Source organism: Bombus affinis, chromosome 11 (genome assembly GCF_024516045.1).
Source record: "Bombus affinis isolate iyBomAffi1 chromosome 11, iyBomAffi1.2, whole genome shotgun sequence".
Classification (NCBI taxonomy): domain Eukaryota; kingdom Metazoa; phylum Arthropoda; class Insecta; order Hymenoptera; family Apidae; genus Bombus; species Bombus affinis.
The window spans coordinates 2,767,874-2,789,963 of NC_066354.1; the positions used below are offsets into that span (position 1 = coordinate 2,767,874).

General features: G+C 41.5%; 1 protein-coding gene across 2 annotated transcripts in view; it reads left to right on the forward strand.

Annotated features, from left to right (window-relative positions):
* The window catches only part of LOC126922337 (protein jagged-1), a 56,937-nt gene that overhangs the window by 18,198 nt on the left and 16,649 nt on the right, over positions 1–22,090 (forward strand). For both annotated transcript variants that reach the window (XM_050734817.1, XM_050734818.1), the window contains exon 2: positions 5,984–6,283. In XM_050734817.1, coding sequence (XP_050590774.1) covers positions 5,984–6,283 — 300 coding nt within the window. The remainder of the gene's footprint in view (positions 1–5,983; positions 6,284–22,090) is intronic.

A 22,090-nucleotide genomic window follows, 5' to 3' on the forward strand; every position in this document is an offset into this window, starting at 1 on the left:
CGGCTTGACAGTTACTAAACGTCCTCCTAAGCGGATTAATCTTTCATAACTGCGAAACGTTACCAGGAACGATCAATAGAATTGAGTGAACATATCTTTCATTGTGACATGCGTATTATGGGAAGGAGTACATTATCAGAATGTTTTATCGTATTAGCAAATATTTCATAAGCAATTCGAATCCAATGACACTCGATATACCATAGCGAACTTTGTTTTACTAATATGTACATTATGTAGAGAACGCACAGAATAGAATTAAATAGAGGGGAATGCATACAAGTGAACATACTCAGATTCTCGTGTATTTATGACGATTTATAGAGTGCTCGCGATGGATGAAAATTGACACGTGATTAGAAGCGAAATGTTTTGTATAACGTTGAAAATATTAATTTTTATTAACCCTTATTTATTAGGATTTTTTCTCTATTTGAATATCTACTCTTAAATTCCAAATCCTTTTTCTTATACTTACGTTTATACTGTTGTCACGTATCTGACCATAAACGTTATTTTATCGCAACGATACTTGCGTTACTTTATGTTTTATAATAAAACATACACTTTATGATACCTATATGTATTTAATACGTAAAACAATTTTATAATACTACGAAAATATACAAGAAAATATCACACTCAACTGCATCGAAAGTAAAAATTGATCGTCAAGCGGAGTTACGCGTACAAGATTCGAAGAATAGGATTACAGAACACGGTCGAGAGGAAACAATGTTGCCGAAAGAACAATCGACTTCACGAAGGAGGTACCCGGTGAAAGATGAGCTTTCGCACAATTGACCTAATAACCGTGAAAGCGAGCACCACGGGCAAAGTGATTGTTCTGTGGCCGAGAGGCGCGGAGCACGATGGGAAGTGGACGTTAATACGAGGTGTCCACCTTTATTACACCTCTCGACAGCTCTGAGAGACTTCAATTATCCCTGGGTGGAGCCCGACCTTGTGGGAAAACAACGGATCGAGCCTCTTCACGATGCTCGAGCATCATCCAGAGACACAAATGTCGTTTTTATGCCAGGCTATATTCTTTGCATAAATTCCAGTCATAAAGATCCTTAAACTACAGTAAATCTTTCCGTACAGAGATTTTAAACATTTCTTTGCCAGTCTTGAGAATTCTCGATTTTAATAAAAATTTTCCTTAAGGTCGTAATACTGTTTGACTGTTGATATTCGTCTATTGAAGTTCTTTCCTTTCGCACATTGATAAACGTAGGCTTAATCGATCGCGCATTGTTGAACACGTTTTATTTACGACGAATTTATTTGAATTAAACGGAAGGTTATTTTAGACTTTCAAAAAATCCGAGAATCTTCAGCGTCAGATTAAGTATATTAATATATACAGTCTGAAGTTTCAAACTTTCGTCAATATGGATAGAAGTTTTTTTCGAAGAAATCCAATAATAAAATGTCATATGACTCCTCGACGACCTAGCTTAAACACGACTAATTATATACAACTAGGAACACAGTCAAACGCGTGCTGAAATACAAGAGCAAGTTCTAAAAGAAGCCACAAATTTCTTACGGGACGTCTAATCGTCCCAATTAATCCAACATAAGAGAATCAGATCACGCGTTGGCGCGCATAGTTCACCGGTTCGGCCGCGTGAGAAAGAGTAGCGTCATGGCACAGCGATCGACTGTTAAGAATTCCAACCTCGTATCCACGACGATACCCATCCGTATACGTATCATCGAACGTACTGGCCGATGCCAGTTTTGAAGAAGGCCATGTTCTTCCGTGTCGGCGGCCTGAAAGCCATCTCCGCGGCTCCGAGCAATTTCACGTCGGCACGTGAGCGGACTGTGCAAACTTTGGCCACGCAAACGCAATCCCCCTTATACCCTGGTCACAGTCGTTCACAGTTTTCAGCTGCTTTCGGAGGCAACGGGTTACTCCAGAGGCGAGTGCCTCCAGAATAAGTATGCACGGCTAATAAAACGACAGAGAAGAGGAACGGTCGTTACACTGCCGGGCTGGTCAAACACAGCCGCGGAACAGGGCGGAAACACACCGCTTCTTGGACCAAGTGAAGGTCCAAGCGTCGTAAACGTGACGACGACGATCGCCCGCGGTACCAACCGAGACCAACCGCTCGAGCAAACGCACGCTGCTCGTTTTACGGCCACGACATACTCGCCGTTTGCACGCTGGATTGATATATTCCCCTCGAGGAGAAAGACTCTCGTCGCCGTTAACGGATATTGCCGGCAGGCTGCGTATTATCGACGTTTAGCTCGGTTAGATCTTTTTAGAATCGCGTACGGGGTGTACCAGTGTTGTGCAAGCTGGTTGTGTATGTGGGAAAATATGTATAGAAAAAAATATGTTTGTTAATAAGAGGATTCAAAAGAGAGAGAGAGAGAGAGAGAGAGAGAGAGAGAGAGAGAGAGAGAGAGAGTTTAGTTTGAAGATCTTGATGTTGAACCTGATAACTCGACGAACTTCGATGTAGATTATTATCTGGCAGGAAAGTTTAGGTTTATAGGTTGGTTGAGCGAACTGCTTGGTAAGTGAAACGTCTATTGTATAACTCTGGATTATGGAATATAATAAATACGAGAGTCTAATTTGACAAATATTTTATGTGCAGTATCCTATGTAAATTAGTTGAACAGTAGTTTTTTGCATCAAGCAATCCAAATATCAAACAGAATTTCTCATTGTACTTATCTTTCTACTGATACATTATTATCACTTCCGTCGTAATACTATATACTTTCAATCTTTGCTTTATTCTCATAATTCTGACAATTGGATCATCAGTTAATTCAAATATCGGACAAAATTGTCCGTGTTGCCCTACGCAATGTACAAAAAAGAGTTTAACAGGCATCAAATATAACTTCTACTTTATCTTTCCTCAAGATTCTAATGATCAATGCGTCATCGACAGGTCTAAAAATTGAACTTGCCTCACAAGATCGCACTACTTGATATAAATCAAACGTACAAAGAGTTAAGAAGAGATTATCAAACAAGCAGACACCGAGTGCATATATCTACACATTCCTCATTGGCTTCTGCAATATGTTCGAAACGATCGCAGAAATTCCAACCGAAGATTCATCATTGGACAAACTGCCTATTCGCGGTAACGATAATGCGAGGACACGTTTCGTTTTAACGAAGATTCCTCGTTCGAGGGAAGGAACACTGCATTGTGTCCCTCGCGCGAACGTTCGCTTGATGGCTCCTCCATTTCCCGTGCGCCACAGCCGGACATTATCCGTGATTTACTCTTCAATTTCCGCGGGATTCATCCTGGCGAAGTTGCCAGCCTCTACCCTTCATACTGTTTCACGGTGTTCGCACGAAACCACAGAAGCTTGGCTCTAGCAAGAGCGAAAATGTCACTCGCGAGACGACGTTATATAACATAGTAGGAAGCGCGTCGTGGAAAGGCCAGCAGACGATCCTCTGCGCTTTCTACCTTCGATCTTACTCTTACGATAATTACATAGGCCCCCAGGGCTCGTCCGTGTATGCTCGTTCGCTCGATGCACTTATACGTACAGGGTGTCTTCGTTATTTCAAATGATAAACGAAAATACATCGTGGTATTAAATTGGCGGTACAAGCGAAGTTGAAGGGATCCTATGGCTGAAGATAAGACAGAAGTGGAGAATAAGAAAATTGCTTTAAAAGCTACGTTCTCCAGGAAATCGAGTCTTGTCGAGTATACGTGAATTTACCTGCAACTTCGTTACTCTTGATTTTCGTCTTATTTTGACCACACAATCTTCCTGGCTTTACTTTTACCACGAATTTAAAACGGACCAATCTCTCCTTGTACTAATTCATCGTACACACGAATATTAATATCTATCTGGCATAAAATTCGAGAAATTCTCTTCGTATTTCATATTTTTATTCTAACTTTCTAATAAAGATTTTTAATGATCTGAGTTTATACGATATTTATCATTCGGTTATACTTATAGAATATACTGACGAAGTTTGACTTTCAAAGTCTGGTACACCCTGTATATCCACGTATCCACGTCTAGGCACATACGTATATCAATACGTGCATAAATACACATATAATATATACGTTTAGTGTATGAGTACGTCGAATACACGTGCTCGCTCGATGCATTAGAAACCGATAGGTATAGGCGAAGCATACATAGAGAGCGTTTCGTAACTGCAACGAAAGGAAGACTCTCCGCCGTTGAAACGAGACGATTTCGTGCCGCTTTTATTGTTAATCGTACGTGGGCAAAAGCGAGAGGCCGATGTAAATTCACCACGGGTTGCGGCATCGGCGCGGTTGCGAGATCCCCCGCGCAATTTTGACCGTGAATGGGAAAGTAGATGGACTTTCGTGTAGACTAACCTGAACTGCCAATTTATAGAAGGTATCGAAGTTAAATCTCTTGAAAGTTGAGAGTCGGATTGAAGAACCTTTCTAGGCAAATGAATTTCTTGCAGAGCAAAATTATGAAATTTCAATTTTCCGCTATCGCCGAGAATAACAAGCATGGGAAATATTTTGGAATATTTTGCAACTACAGGAAGTAGCGTGAAAATGAGTCAATATTCCTGAAGCTAGTTACGAGTTTAATCTGAGATTTTTAGGAATCAGTATTTATTAGGAATTCGTATTACCATCTAATTTCTGACGACTGACAGCTTGAAAGCGAAATACAAAATTGGGATATTAATATGAAAGATGAAAGGAAGCATCGGGACATTATATCGTGTTCAAATCTTGTAGAACTAAGTTGTATTATCCTATCGTAAGGAATTTTTACAGTATTAAATCATAGGATATTTTTAGAGAAACATTCTTTTGCGAATCACGTGGTATCACACGAAACATGGGGATGAAGTACAAAAAAAATAATGTCAGAATGGAAAGGTGAACAGGGAGCATCGAAAAATTGCCAGAGCACGAATATAGTTTCGAAATAGTTCGACTTTTTCCAGCGAATCGGTTCGAAGTTGGCGAAGCGTTCGTAATAGATACTCGAGGGGCCTTTCGCCTCCTAAGGCCGCGGAGACTTCCGTTTTCACGGGACCCGAGCTGGAAAATCCCGCTGTTTTATTATGCCCATTAGAAAGAGCCGAATGAAATCGTGCTGTGTTTAATGCGGACCGTTTTCTCCGCGTAACGAGCCCGATAAATTCGCCTTCATATTGAACGGAAAAACAGCGACAGCTTCGTCGCTAATGTAAACGCACTGATAGAGTTTAATGCGCCATTAGGGGTATCCAAATGTCAGATGTAAACGTGATATGTGCACGGATCAAAATATAAATTGTTGCAACTTAACTGGACTCTTTTTCGATGATCTATTCAATGTATTGTTTCAATAAATGATAGACTCACAGATGTTAATTTTAAAAATATAATATTTTAAATTGCAATAACATCTTCCTTCAGTGATAACCTGGTAATTTAATACCACAAGAAAAAAGTTACAAAAGATAACTATAATATTAATTATAATATAACTATAATATTTAACGCTTTCCTATTCTTTTCAGAAATAATTCCAACAAATATAACACAGTGGAACTCCATTTATCTCAAGTTCACTTGTTGGAACAAAATTTTAATTAATTCCCGATTAACTGCACTTTTGTTGATTGAATTCACTTGTCTGAACGTGAACTGTTATGTGAACGAAAGATAATAGGTAGCGAGGAGAATTGGTGAGCTCCTATTATGTGAACTCCTGTTATATAAACTGTTCCCCACCGACAAGTTCGGATAAATGGAATTCTATTATGTATATTTAATATCCATTACTTATGTTTCATTATATGATATTCAATATTTTCCTCCAAATACAATAATATAGAATAAATATTCAAAGAAAAATTTATTTTCATATCATACAATTTTTCTAACTGATAAACTCGTATAAAAGATTAATTCTTCGATAGTATGATCGAAGTTTATGAACATTATTATAAATATACTTTTGTCGATTGTCATAGGCTACGAACGCGAGCGGATTCTTCGAGGTACAGATCCTCTCGCTAACGAACAACAGGGGCACCCTGGTGGACGGTAGGTGTTGCGGCGGAGGAGGTGATGGCGGAGGAAAGGGAGAATTACCACCGTGCACGACACCGTGCTCGACAGCCTTCTGGCTCTGCTTGAAGGAATATCAGTCGAATGTCACCGCCATCGGCTCCTGCAGCTTTGGCAACGTATCTAGTCACGCCCTCGGCCAGAACACCTTCACCCTAAGCGAACCTGTCACCCTACAACTTCATTTCACCTTCCGATGGACGGTAAGTAAAATGTGTTATTTCAATAATTCTTAACCTTTTGTTTACCACGAACCCCATCTAAATAATTTCTTGTTATCGCGGACACCAAAGACTAAAATCCTCAGTATGCCAAGTATGTTAAGTAATTAAATAATCATTTAACCACTAATAATTAAGTAATTAAAACACACATCAACTGCTGAACAACTTTTTTGGGAAGAAAAGATTCATTATAGATAAGTAAATAGACATACTAGATATTTTTTATTCAAATAATACGATAACAACTTGCGAGAACTTCGTAGCCTCCGGAGATTCGCGCACCACAGGTTAAGAATAGCTGTCTCATTTTATTAGTTTTATAAATTCAGACAAATTGTAACTATAAAGAAAAATAAATTTTCGTTGAAGAATGGAATAAAGTTCTGCAAATATATAGCATATTCGATACTAAAAATAATGATGTCCAGAAAAAATAATTTTCAAATGAATCACGCAGTTTCACGAACCTTGACAGAAGAAAATATTTATCCTCCATTACGTCTTAAACAAACACACGTTTCTCTCATTCCAGTCTCGAATTATCATAAACAGCATAATGATATTTTCTCAGGCAAAAAGACGACCGTGTTCGAAAGTGTGAAACGTTCGAACAGGATTAACCTGTCAAAAGTAAGAATACTTAAAGTACGTGCTATTCGTGGGCTAATTAAATATCATACACTGTACGACTATTCATAAACATGAGCTGAGAATTTTAACGCTAATTATAAATAACAACTTTAATTGAAAATTTCAAATAATCGCCTGGTAGCGAGCGATTCTGTCATTGGGATATAGAGATCTTTGTCCATTGGTCATGGTGAGACTTCAAAGAATTCAGTCGAGGTGGGAATTCCTAAGAGATCGTTAAATGCAGTCAATATTTCAATATAGCTTAAGTCAGGAAAGATAATATCCATATACTCAATATTCTCCATATTCAATTACCGTAACGAAAGTCAAGCTTAGCAGTTTTTCAAGATACGCGCTGCAAAAATGATTTCATAGTTGCTATAATACCAGGAAACCAAACCAACGAACCCGAACATAGTACGAGATCTATGATATTTTCTAAATTCCTGACCACGATATCGCACACTTACATATATGCACATAACGCAGCACGGTTTTCCGTGCTTAACGCTTACCCTCGAAAAAAAAAAAAACAGCGGGGCGGCTTGCACGTATATTTGCTTTCCATATATTTTTTTATTGCGCGCCCATAGCCCCCATAATTGAATTAGCTTGGGGAGCGCTAAATGCTCAAAGAAACGTACACACCCGTGAACCTAGTCGCTCGTGGTAAAGAAAAACGAAGGAAAAAGCGAGTGGAACGGGAAGACGGGGGAGAGAAAAGATCCTTCACGGAAAGGAAGCAATTTAAGGGACTCTATTTATGTCCTCCTCTCGAGTAGGAACAGAACGAGGAAAGAGGGAACGCATCGATCCCACCCTTTGTCGCCCTCGGAAGAAACGAGCCCCGGCATGGGTCTTCTTAGAGCCTCACGAGCGAGTTATGAAATATACAAACACGCTAGTGCTCTTCAAATAATCCACTACTGACCGTGTCTGCCTGTCTGCGTGCGAACGTGTACCTCGCGAGTTTTAATGCGCGCACACAGGCATAGTACAAAAGGAGAGCTGTGCCTCGATTTGGTCCGTTAGGTTCCAGTGGAGAGCCCTTGACGTATACGTTCAGCCGATGTGTATACCTCTTGCGCGCGGAAACACGTCGTCATGGTTGCTCTCGAGGATCTTCAGAGGATCTCTTCGGTGCCACTCGTCGAAATCGGCCGTTCGTCTCGACGTAATTACGCTCGACAGCCGCCTGACCGGGCCTGGTGACACATCACGTGGGTGGGATGTTGGCAATCGTTCACTGGAACTACTGCTGCTGTTTGGGTTTAAAGATTCGACGACTGCTTTTTCATTACGCGAAGATATATTGCTAGGCATCTCGAATCAAGTGTTCCTCGAGGAGTTTGTAATAATTGGAAAGCGGCTTCTAGTTCGTATGGTATTACGAAAGAAGTTTGGTGAATCGTATGAATTCGTAAACTGAAGACGTTTTCTCCAATTAGTAGCTGTCTCTTTTAGTCGAGGATTTATTATGTACCACTCTGAGGTTCTCTAAGAGCTTCTGTATTTTATCTTAGGAAATTCTTGTTCCTGTAGTTCTCGTACTCATACCCGTCGATAATTATTTGTAATTTTAGGAAAGAGTAACGTATTATTAAGGAAAATAATTCAGAGACCACCTTTCTCTACTACTTTGTCTGTTTTTATTAGCACAAGATTTATCATTAATGATAAATTTACATTGTTCTAGTGTTCTTCAACTTCTCCCCGCAGTTTCTCTCCGGAATTTTACAAATTTCTTACTTTGAAAATCTTAATAGGATTCCATTGATAATCACTTGTTGTTCTAAAGGTAGCGAACATATTGCCAAAGAAAATGAACAACTTGAAAAGATTATCGGAAGATATTGTATCGTTGATATTATATTGTTCATATGATGTTTTCTCCAGTTTATGGCTACCCTTGTTTTACACTATTTCAGTGTTCGCCAAGAGCTTCTCCCTACGCTTCTATAAACCTCTTGCTTCAAAAATCTCCACACGATTCCACTAATAGTCATTTGTCGCTCCAAAGAAAACGAGACCATTAGCAAATAAAATGGACGATTTGAGAAAGAATTCCACAGTTAGAGGTCAGCCAAAAAGAAAGAAGAAGGAGAGGCAGAGGAACACGAGGAGACGTTGCCAAGCGACTGGAACCGAACTGGAATTCTACGTAACGACTCGTCGATAGAGGAGCAACAGACCGGAAATCCTTTGGATTCGATAGCTCTCGCGCGCCCCGCATCGACAAAGGAATCGGGGCTAGAAATTTGCGATCGACGTCGCGATACAATGCTCCCGTAGAAGTCCTTTTCCAATGGAGCGACCGGAGCCCTCTGTATTGTTGCGAAATTGCCGGCCCGCCCGGCAGAGATTCACTCGGTTGCCTTTCAACGATTTCGAGAATGAGAACAAGAGGCCGCCGTTTAATAGAGCCACGGGCGCCGCCTCTAAATGAGATTTCGCGCGATTTTAGCTCGAAAAGGAACGCGGACGATCTCCTTTCTTTCCGCCTTGAAACCTTGTTGCTTCGCACCAAGTACCATACGGGAAGAAATTTGTTTGTTACACACGATGATTCTTTTTACCGAAGAACCTGGCTATTGTATGGGGTGGTTTTTTGTTCAACTAAAGAATAATTAGATGAACTTATTTTACAATTAAATATTTCGAAATTTATAAATTAGAACGAAAATCGCGAAAGGTATTTTTAAATTGTTGGCAAACCGTATTATTTTGCAACATATGGTTGCACGTATGCTTATTTTCCAATGAAGCGTTCTACACCTACCAGGCTCTTAATTTCATTCTCGTAATATCAAATTTTTCTAATCACATGAAATTACGACTAAATAATTTAATATACTTTTACATTTAATACACTTGGTTAAAGTGTCCATTACAGAGTAGAACTACAGCTACGTATTGTTAAAATTCATTTTATGAGAATGACAGATCATCTCGTCGAACGGAGTCATAGGTATTAATTGTTACGACCACGCAGTAGGTTATTATTCTTACTAGAAATTGGAACGTTGAATTTGCATTTGACGGATAATTTGAAAGATCCTAATTTTCCCAAAGCAACTCTATTTTCTTAAAAGCTCCATCCGCATGTATGAATCCATAGACTATCCAATACATACAAATTTTCCCAACCACCGCCATCCGATAAAACATTTCGAGACCGGTGAAATCGATCGTAGACCCTCGGATAATCTTCCTCTCTGGAATACCGCGTGCACTTCGCTCGGTCGAAACTACGCTTAAGACCATAGTCTTCCAGTTAATAAGCACGCCACTCGATACCGGTTACGACCAAAGAAAGAAACAAACAGGCATATATGTATACATCTGGCACGGCGAGTAATCGTCCTTCGACTTTCTCCGTTTGCGATTTCAATAGCGGCGTAAAGAGGCATACATAAGAAGGGAGTACCAGCCGCCTTTTCAGCGGTAGCATAATGGCACAGGAAACGATCAGCGAGATGAGAGTTAGCCGAGCTTTTGCACAATCCTGACGTCTGTGTGTGTCTTCTGAGCAAACACCACGTTTCGCATCTTTCCTTTCTCCAGCCACGTGTTTCTGTCCTTTTTCATCTCGTGCTACGTTATATAGACGCGTCTTCTTTGTCGTCGTGTTCCTCGAGGCGTCTTTGTCTACTCTGCCTCATCGAAAGCCTCGATCGCTTTCCCGCTATTTTCTTCCAGAGCCTTCGCTCTTTCCCACAATGATCATTTTCTCTCGTCCGTTGAATCGCAAACTTTCGTCGATTTTCATTTTCATTTTCCATACACAGACAACGAATCGCAAATAAGCAAACCCGTTGGCGTATCTATTCTTGACACAATATCCGCAACTTCTAAGCATCCAATGTGGGCGCCTCTATCAATGATGTGACGTCACAGTCGCTGGGCCCACGTGGAAGTCACCGGCATTATGTTGGTTGAATTAGCGAGTCGCCCGCTCGACGTGTTCGCTCGCTCGAGGGTGGCGAGATTGAAAACTGCTGGATGATTCAATTGGACGTTGTTGGTAGAGGAATATAGGCAACTGGTATACTATATCATATAGTATCAAGTATATACGTTCGTAAGTATTTGAATACTTCCAAATAATTGTCGAAAAACGTTTTTTCGTTGTATCTTTGAAATACTTATAAAAGATAGTATCCGTAGAATTTGGTAAAATTGGTAAGCGATACAATTATTATAGTAACCAATTGAATCTATTTTGTATAAAACGTTTATAGTTGGATTATTGTTTCTTATTTCTCGTGCGAGTTTAATGATACGCACGTCATAGAGAAAGATTCGTGCATGATTTTGATCGCGACTCAATAAATCAATCATATGTCGATATTGACGTATCTCAAAATAGTAATTTTTAATATACTAATCGGAAACTCGATTCGTCGATGACTAAGTGTAAGCTATAAGGTAGAGTTTGTAATAACATCGAGATACACGCGTAGAATTTGATGAGTAATATTCTTACTTTGTTATTGGAAACTACTGGCAGCGTCGAGATTAAATCGTAATTGACTAAATCATAAATCACGCATAGTTAACGAAAAGTTTCGGATAACCTAAATATAGAATGAGCTAGTAATATATGAGATTTTGTTTTAACGTTTTTATTAGCGGAGGATAGTAACTCATCGATTCGCTACTTTTACATATTGTTAATTTAGTCTAGTAATTTAAAATAAAATCGTAAGTTTCCATTGACTTTATATAACCTTAACGACAATATCTAATAATCTTACTAGATGATAAAATTGCATCTTATTGAACTATCGTACGAAAATAATTATAAATAACCAATTATCACCAGAATCAAAAATTCATTTACAATCAACTCGTTAAAAGTCCGATTCCCTTCAAGTTTCTCATCGATTCTGTCGACACATATGTCACATAATCACGAAGAATATAAGGAAGAAAATGACCGATTCATTCTTGAAGTTGGTGTGGCCGAAGGACGTCGGATGATCGATGCGACGTTTAAGCGGCCGTGTCACGCGTCAAACGGCATCATTCAATTTAGCCGGGTCGCTATTGAGTTCCAAACCGCGGCGTCGCGTAAGTAGATTAGTCGAGCGGCTTTAATCACCTCCGGGAGGGGACTTTCTCACGCTTTAATAAAGTTCATCGTTGCGGTTCGCCGTGGCTGGAAGTCTAATGGCTAAAACCGTTTGATCGACGTAACTGGAGTAGCCAGAGACCAAACGCAGCAGCGTTTCTCGTCCCGCCTAGAGCACAAATAATCCGTAGGCGTTAAATTTCCCAGGTAATGTCGCTGGTATAATTAGCACCGGCGTATTAAACGACCTCGGCTCGGCTCAGAGATCGGCCAGACAGAGGTGAAAATCGTTCTTGGTCGAAATCCAATGAGAAATAGAGACGAAAACGCTTTACTCTCCTTTCTCCGTGGCGCGTGATAAATTCCGATAATTATAGCTTCGATAATAACCCGTGTAATGATAAACGATAGTCGTCTAAACGGTGTTCGCCGCACGAACGACGGATAAAAACCGCGGGAGAACGAAAATGAAGGAGTCAAGCCCGTGAAGGCACGCCTCGAATCCCCGCAGGGGATCATCGTCGTGAGTCAGAATCCAACAGGTGTATTCTTTGCGTCCTCCAACGATTCCTCTATGGCCTCTCTGCATACTTTTCGGGCCCAGACTCGTTTCCTGACCCTCCATCGAATCTCTCGTTCATCTTTGTTGATATCACATTCCATCCGGCTGTATCGTTTCGTCGAGGAACGTGGCCTCCTTTCGAGAATTACCTGCGAACAGAGTTTCGTCTAGAATTACCAATTTATACCACGTCAATCGTTTTTAATCATATTTCCAAGTGAGTCTGGTAATATAAATTTTCTATTGCAGTTATGCTTTCGGACACGGTCTGACGTGGTTTTTGATGTATTTTGATGTTCCTGGAGATGATGTTTTAATTTAAAATTCTACGATCATAACGCTCTCAGCGATGCTATCTGTACTGGTCTCTTGATTTTGTCAATTTCGTTTGTAGCTTTTGCTTACATACTTTACTTTCCGTTAACTGTTAAGCTGATTAATCTGAAACGAAATGTGTGTGGTTCTTAAGAAGCGACGTTTCAAATGGGAACAACATCTCACGATCTAAACCATTGTTCATCGGTCACGTTGATATTCATTTTACAAATGTAAACGAAATCACCCTTCGTAGATAGATGGTGGATCTACCAATAGAGATATTCGTGGCGTGTCATTTATATTTTCGTTGGGGACTGCGGCCGATTCTAAGCGCGTATAAATCACGCAGCGGCGCAGATACGGAAGCAGGATCGATTTGTCAAGAAGTGTACGCGAACCGGTCGTTAATCGACCGAACGGCTCCAAAATCGTTCCGCCGGCTCTCGGTCGCCCGCGGGGATCGCAATCAGGCTGCCTGTTGCTCGTCGGCCAACACGAGAGATTTACGTTCAACAGGAATGAAAAACTTCCATCGAGCCTTTTTTCAAATTCCACGACGCACCTCGCGGATGTCTCGCTAATGAACTATAATTCGAGAACTATAAAACGTCCCACAATTAGCGTACAAATTTTGTCGAGCGACCATCCGGTCTCTAGGTTTTGCTATCGTTCCTTTTCCATGAATTAACGACACACCATTTAACGGGGACATCGATTAAACGCTCAACGAAGTAATATAACCATCGATTTGTCCACGCTTCCGCACGATCCTGTTCCCAGGACGTGAACTTATATACTTAGTTACGCACGTACGTAGAAATAAAGTCCCCGAGGCTTCTATATCGTTCGATGTCTCAGGGATTCTGCGCGTTTCCGCGTTCCCACACATGTGATTTCAATCTATATTGCTCCCCGTGACTCGTTAATTCCACGAAGAATCTCCATAATTCGCCGTAAGTGCAGAACGGATCGACGTTATTAATTATTTCTCTGAGAGAAAGGCGAAAGTCATCGATTAATCCCGGGCCAACGAAACTGCCCTCGTTGACGCGGCAGGAGAGCCAGCCAGCATTCACGTTTACAACGTAGATTTACGCTCACCGGGGAACTTATTGGTCAGGTGTACGCGGCCAGAGACGGACACGCAGCCAACGAAACACACAGGTGTACCGCATCGCGAGTATGCAAATGAAGGAAAAGAGGGGAGGAAGAAACTGTCGCCCCGGTTTGGGCAATGCCTCGCGAGCTTGTCCTCTACCCCCTTCTACGACTACTTCGTCTTCTTCTTCTCCTCGTCTCCGCTTGCTCAGCCTTTAGACTGGCTTTGGGCCGCCTTTAGGTCGTGTGTGAACCCGCTGCGCGGACCGCATACCAATCTCCTCGATCGTCTCCTCCTTTTCTTTTATCCGCACCAGCAGAATCGTTCCTCTTCGTCCTCTTCGTCTTCTTCCATCGCTAGTTAGCCCGTGTACGAGTCGCTGCCGTCGTGTCTCCCGAACCACGTTTTCTGTTCCCTGTACAGGCCTCGATTCTTCGCCGCGACCTCGCGTGCACGTACACCGATATCAACTTGTGATTGTGTGTAAAGTTAGGGGAGGGGAATGTGTGTACGTATTGTACGTCGGCGAATTTTAGAGGTAATTTTTGAATGAAGAATGCGCTATCGTTCCTGCTTGAAATATGGCCATTATTCCCGGGTGTGTTCAGAGGAGATTGTAATACGAATGTTTAGTGGGACCATTTTATGGCCGCAAGAATTATGGCGATAGGATATTAAGAATTTTTTCGCTGGCTTCTGTGAATTATGGAACGTTCCGATATTTTGTGCTACATCGTGTTACAGCGTTTAATAATCTGCATAAAAGTGGAACATTGTGATACTTGTATAAATATACGATAGAGTAACAAGATGAGCTATTGTATATCTGCATTCTACGTGGAATCAACCATTCTATTTTATAAAGCCTGCAATTTTACAGACTTTATCTTTCAGATAGTACGAAATTAATCCCTGGATGTAGAATTTACGATGGAATTAAAAGAAATTTCATTCGAATCTCACTCATCGAATATACACCGATCAAAATAAAACCCTCCAAGTTCTACTTTATAGTTTTACTTTCAAAATTCATCAATCGTTCTCTCTTCCAATACAACTCCAAAATTCGCATCATCTATATATGTTTTTAATAATACGAAATTTACCCCTCGACGTAGGACTAATGATTAAGCGAAAAGCTTTATTCGAATCTCCATATACGCACTGATCAAAAGAGAATCAATTTACATCATCTTGAAATCAACGAAATTACTCTCCAATCCGTTGATATCAAACGAATCTGCAGCATGCCATTGTACACTTTGGTCTGGAAAACAGACGACGCTCAAGAGACATCATTCTACTTCAAGATGTCCAACAGTCTCACTCGAGACACCTGTGCATCTAGAATTCTATTCTTCCAATATCTCTCGTACGAAATACTTCCATTCGTTTCCAAGCTCATCTTATAGCCATCCATATACACAGAGAAGAACGAACTCGTGTACGTGTAAATGGGCGCGAGAGTCGAGCTTGCTCGTCGAGCAGGCATTTAACGCGAAGAATGCTAGGTTCCCCGCGATATGCAGGTAGAGGTACCAGCATACAGCACAACCATCAGTATCACGAGGTACTGACTCCTCGCGGAGCTCCTCCTTTGAGCATCTAGAAGCGAGGAAAGAGGCTGGTCGCGACATCGTACGAAAGGCTTCTTGGCCTTGTGCCCCTGCGAACAGTGGCTACCACCGGCTGCAAGAGGATTCTCTACGTCCTCTGTCGCTCGAGGATCCCCCCACAACTCTTTCTTCCTTCCCTTTCTGGCCGCGTGTCCGCTTCCTCCTCACGGACGTTCGTTTTTTTCTCTCCTTCCGCGCTGCCGGTCCTCTCGCTCTACGGTTCTCGTCGGGGACAACGCGAGATTTATTAGCCAGTCGGCTAATTGGGAACCGAGGACGCAGGAAAGGATTCCAGAACGAAACTTCCCCTTCGGCGCTCGCTGGAATTTTCAGGGGGACGTGGAACAACCCTCTTCTACGTTGGCCCGCCGTCAGATGAATCGTTCCTTCCGAAGTATAAGAGGAGAGGGAATAAGTCTGTGAATTTATCGCATCGTGACGGCTGACCTCGAGACCCCCGATTGTTGCGGCGAGATTTAGGGTCAAGGGTAAACCACGGCCAGGCGGTGCTCGAAAGCGATCAAAAGTCGGAATTCCACAAGGATTCAGGGACCTCGTCCGCGTCTCGCGTTCCTGGGAAATCGCTTTCGAAAGTAATTGAACGGAGGATCTGTTGGAATGCAGCTTTTGGGAGGAACGGAGCGCTGGAATTCCATTGCAAACCGTCTTATAGCGAGAGAATCGAATTTATCGCGACGCGCCGCTGAAAGGTGGGTCTGTTTAAAGGTGATGTTCGGAATAGGTAAGGCAGGGTTATTCGAATAAGAAGGATGGTTCAGCCAAGCTAAGTAATTTGCTTTGTAATTCGCCAAATTCCACGGATCCATGTGACCCAAAATGGATGTTACATCGATGTCGATAGGTATTATTAATTAGATAGAGGTATATTAAAGGTTAATTAGAGGTTAATTAGATAGGTATTAGATAGTTTCGACTTTAGAATTCGAGTTTAGATTTTTTATATTAAAATATAGATATTTGGCTATGGTATCTAATATAATTTTACTCGATCTTTTGTGTATTCCATGCTCTTTGCGAATAAAGTATAACAAAGGAAGAACATATCTGAAGAGATACGAACGTAAAGACGCGAGAAGAACGGTAGATTTTCATAAAGCAACCTTTGGAGAATGGTTTGTGATTGGCATTGTGTTACCGTTAAGTATGGAGTTACGAATGCGCCAAGATGATACAGTACAATGAATAATAATATATCGCAACGATTTTACGTAAGAAACTTTCACGAAATAAATTGACGTAATCGTCGTGTAGATCTGAGCCGAAATTTGAACACGGAGGCTCGTTCGAATGTGTACACCCTTCGAAACACATTTTTGGAGGAGAAAGGTAACAGAAATAAAACGATTAAATATTGGGTAGGCTGTAGATATGACTACTTTGTATATAATTAATGTTACTAATATTTTCTATACGTTCAAGTGGCTGACAAAAACAGGTATTTAGTCCTAAAATAAAATACAAACATGCAAAAATAAAATTTGATCGGTGAATTAGTTCGCAATGTATTGGATTCGAAAATTGCTCTTCTATAACAATAAAAAAGAATTGATTTATTACATTCGCTTCTTCCAAAATCAATACGATCTTCCTTCCATTCCAAATGCGCAGTTCACACACAGAACACTACATTCGCAAAATCTCATAACAAAATCCGCAATTTGTCGCTATATGCTCAACTGCACGTTTGAAATATATTTTAATTTCAAATTTTCCATACCAAGTGTTTATGGAAAGACATAAAGCCGGGACGAGGGTCGTCGAAAGAAAGAAAGTAGGAAGCCTCGCGGAATAAATCGACAAAAGACATAAACCATTCACGGCTTCCCGGATCGGTGGCGGGCGTGTTGGAGGTTCGTTTCTGCTTAGTACGCGTCCTCACGTACCGCTCGTTCGATCTTTTCCGCGAAACCAAAGACACGTCGCCTGACATAGAGAAGGAGAAGGCGTTCTATTCGGCGTACGTAAGTACGTACGTGTAGTTACCGAGCCACACGATCGACGTGTACGCGTCTACCATCGACGAGCGCCACGATGCGATAGAACGACAGTCAACGCGAGATAGAGGCTCCTCAACCGCTTCTACGTGCCCGCTACGGCTTCTGTCCATCCTTTTCGGCTCCCGGCAAATACACCTTATTTCCACGTTGCGATGCTCTGATCCATTACCAAGATGGTAAAAATGTCGACTCACCGTGACTACAAAATGTAGATAAATTGATTTTGAAATCTGTAGACAAACTACAAGACGTTGGTCTCAGTCTCTATCATAAAATTAGCTGAAGTCTTGATGCTTCTATAGCCTGGCTTATCACACCTAACACTGTTAGGTACGCTTTACACCGTTATACTTAACACTGCAAACACTTACGTCTAATACTGTTTGAGGCTTCCGGTCCGTAAACCGTATCCAACGGAAAGCTATTTCCGATGTTTCGCTAACATTGCAGATAACTTCACGAGGTCTTGAAATTTCTAACTAAATAGCAATCCAGTTAAGATTTGGAATGAACGAGTTATATATAATATTGCATCGGTGACGATGTACCAACATATATGCCGGCAATTACAAAAGTGATCTAAGTCGTTTATCTTCTTCTACTAATTTTGAAAGATCGTTTCAGATTATTGTCGACTCGGACCGCTTTTATAATCACCGACACATATGTCTGATTTATATTTCTAATAACACAATGCACACCATCGTGCTATCCCTTTATTACATACTTGTCTGCGCTGCATCATTATATATATATATGGATTTGTTGAATGACACGATATTGCTGGTGCAAAATCACATTACCATAACGCGTCTGAAATCAAGTTTAAGAAACACGCGTGCGGAGAACCCTCGTGACGATTAATGTCGCGAAGCCACAGAAAATTAATTAATTGATCCTGGAACTGCATGTTACGGAATAATATCCGACTTAATGAATTTCCTACGCCCACAAAACCGGACGACCCACGTCCATGGATGGATCGATCGATGATCGAGACCGCCGGTGGTCGGATCGTGACTTTTACTCGCGATTCATCCGATAATTTATTACACGCCTGTACGAGGACGCGGCCGCGCTCTTTAAACGCGTCCGAACAAAACGAAGCCCGTTGTTTTGCTCGGTGAAAGGCGAAAGGGGAAATTCGCATGTAACGCGGTTTTCTGCGGGACACCCACGCAAATTCCTAGACGCTTCGTTTGTATATACTTCGTTCGTCGTATTGTGACAGAGTGGTGAGTGGATACTTTCCTCAATGATGGAACAAGGAAATGCAAATTTTAGAACTTAAATGCGATGTATGCTGTGATGAACATAGGCATAATGGATAGGAATACATAAATAGGAATGCAGTGGCTCGCGAAAGTGTTTGAATACTTAATGTAGAAACCTTTTATGAATATTATCTTTAATTTATTTATGAAAACATTTGGAAAGTTCATGGAAATTCTAATGAGACCAAACTATCGCGATTACGTGTATTGATAAAATCTGAAACAAATTTAAAAATGCATATACTAGAGATTACAAGATATTTATTGCAAGCATGCAATTCGCAAGAATCGTGAATTTTCCAAAAACTTCGTATAATACAAATAATATGTTAGTAGAAATTCGAGGAGAAAAATTGGAAAGGTTAAGTGACCTGGAAGATAGTAAGAAAGACACATTTCCTCTATTGAGTGCCCCTAATCCATTTCTCCCGACCTTTCGCGGAAGTGCAAAATTCTCGGGGCCGATCTGGACAGCACAAAGAGCACCGTTGTAGCCAATCCTCGTCGAGCCGGGTGTCTCGTACTAAATGTAAAGTCGGCTCACTCGTCGCTGCCACTACCTAGAGCAGATGAGCGCTAATTGGTGTTAATTGGTGGCTCGCTTGGGGCCCGTCGTTCCCACGCCCGCGACTTTCATGCTCGCCTTTTTTTCTCTCGCACCTCGTACATATATTCTAATTCGTTCGTCCGTCGCGTTCACTTCCACACGTCGCAGCATCCAGCCGGTTCTTTGTGCTTTTGCAGCTCGCGAACCGTCCGACGTTCCTTCATTGTCCAGCCGTCTTAATCGATATGAGTCAGCGCGTGGATTACGATCAGATAAAATTTCTATTATTCTGGCATTTTCGTAGCGTACGGATCGAAACGTTCTTGTCTTTCTTTCTCTCTCTCTCTTTCTCTCTTTTCCTTTCTTCAACGGGACAGCTGATGGAAGAGGGAACGAATGGAACGATGAATTTCGAAACCCTAAAGGAGAACGATCCGATCGATGGTAAATAGAAAATGACAGCTGAACAGATTCGAGTTATTCTTCGAGCAAGATGGATCGGCTGCTCAAGGCCGTTTTTCGGATTATATCACACAGCATCGTTTAGCTACTCCATCATTCTACCCTTTTGTCTTTTTGCTTTTAGCGCTCCTTCCGTTGTACCCTTCCTGTCAAAGAAGCTTTTAGAGTAATCGTAAGCAGCTACTAATTTTAGAATAACAGTTACTGTTTTCTGGCAGTCGGGTTCTCTTATGTAGCAGAGTTATTTGAATTCAAACAACTTGACGTGGAGTGATTTGATTTAATGAGAAGGATAAATGGAAATTTTAAGTCAAGAAACAACAGGTTTACACTTACAAAATAATTTCAAGCTGCTTGGACTCGGTAACTTGGCTAATTTGAATCAAACTCAAAGAATAACTCGCACTTTGAACTGTATTAAATATTCTTTGAAATTCGCGACTTTCTACGGTTAGTGGGAGAAAATATGATAGTTTCGCATCATACAGACAATATCGTACTTTTACTCGTACTTTAATATTTTTATTAGTATAATATATTCTTTATAAATATTATATATTTTTCATCTCTTATCGCTGTTAGTCGAAACGAATACAAGGAATTAACCTGTCTAGCTTTACTTCAGCCATAAAAAGAAATAATCTTCACTTTACCCATGAAACGATATATATTATTACACAACAACCAACGTTTATTAATTTCAATGTCTTTAAGAAATTCAAAAAAATCGGCTAATATCTTTTAAAGACACACTTTCACACAATCCTAACTGTATCGAGAGGAAGAAAAAAAAACAGCAACCGGAATTCGTTTCAAAGGTTTGTCTCTCGTGGGTGACTGAAAATCACCGGGAATCACCGTCGAACAGGTTCCACGATCGTTCGCTGCCAAATCGGTCGAATCTGAGCAAAAACGTGGAGTTTCCAACGGTGGAAGTGTCGCGCCGCTTTAGGAAGCGATTTGTCCGCAAGAAAGGCGCGCGACATTAGCCGCGTTATCTAAGTATTTGGGTTGCCAGCGGGGGAGAATGTTTTCGCTAATTTGTCGATCGACAGTTCAGTCACGATCGAGCGGTTAGCCGGTCATATTGAATAGGTCCTGGACAGAAAAGGAAATCGATCAACGAGGGGAAACAACACGGTTCCCACATGTATCGTGACACGGAACGCTTCTTTCCAGCGTGGAACCCCGCGTGGCGTACCACTGGCGCGCTAATCGAAAAGTAGGCTCCAGAAGAGAAATAAGAGAAAGAAAAAGAGTGGATCGTTGAAAAGCACGGAAGATATCTATTATTCGGCGTCGTTTGTTATCCTCGAGTCTCAATGCGGCGGAACGGCAACTCGCAGCTTATTTTTCACTTTCCACCGGTTCCATCGACTCAGCCACCCCCGTGGTCTGAGTGATCACGCGAAACACCTGCGGTTCTAATTAAAAAGTCGAACGAAGAGCTACAGTGCTTGGACTCGTCCCTTCTCTCATTGTCTACCAGCGAAGATCCAACCGAGTTCATTAAACCGCGCGCACACACGAGCGAGCACACGCGAGATCGTCGATGCGCTGATCCTTTTTTATTTATTTTTTGTTTTCTCCTCCACGAGACCGGTTCCATCGGGAACACTTCCAGCTTTCTATCGTACAACCCAGACCCCTGGACACCCCTTTGGGATCCGTTGCTGGTCGCGTTTGTTGCTGCTGCTGCTGCCGTTTCTGTCTCCGCTTCAGCAGCCTCCGGACGAACAGATAGCCGCTGTCTTCCGCGACAGCGCGATTGGAATTTATTTATTGCATTAGCCGACCGTCACTCACGGGCCTTGATTGGTGGTACCAATCAGGTACGGCCGTTGGAGAAAAGGCAACGTTGGTCAAAGAATCGGTAGACCAACGAACGCACGCAAACTCTCTCTGTGGCTGTAATTATTCTGATTTGTGGCGATACATTGAACACAGGTGTCACGGGTGAAAAATACGCCGGTGCTCTGATTACAACGACGATCGGTAATTATCGGAGACACGGTGGCCACCTTTTGATGGAACATTTGTTTTAATCCCTGCTGGTTGTGTTGCATCCCCGGTGGTCGGACGTCGCGTCCTCCTCCTCGGGTAGCTCGGCTACTTTTTTACTAGATTATCGATGAGCTCTCAAGGTGTCTCGGTATGGTGGAGGGATGATTGAATGTTGCGTT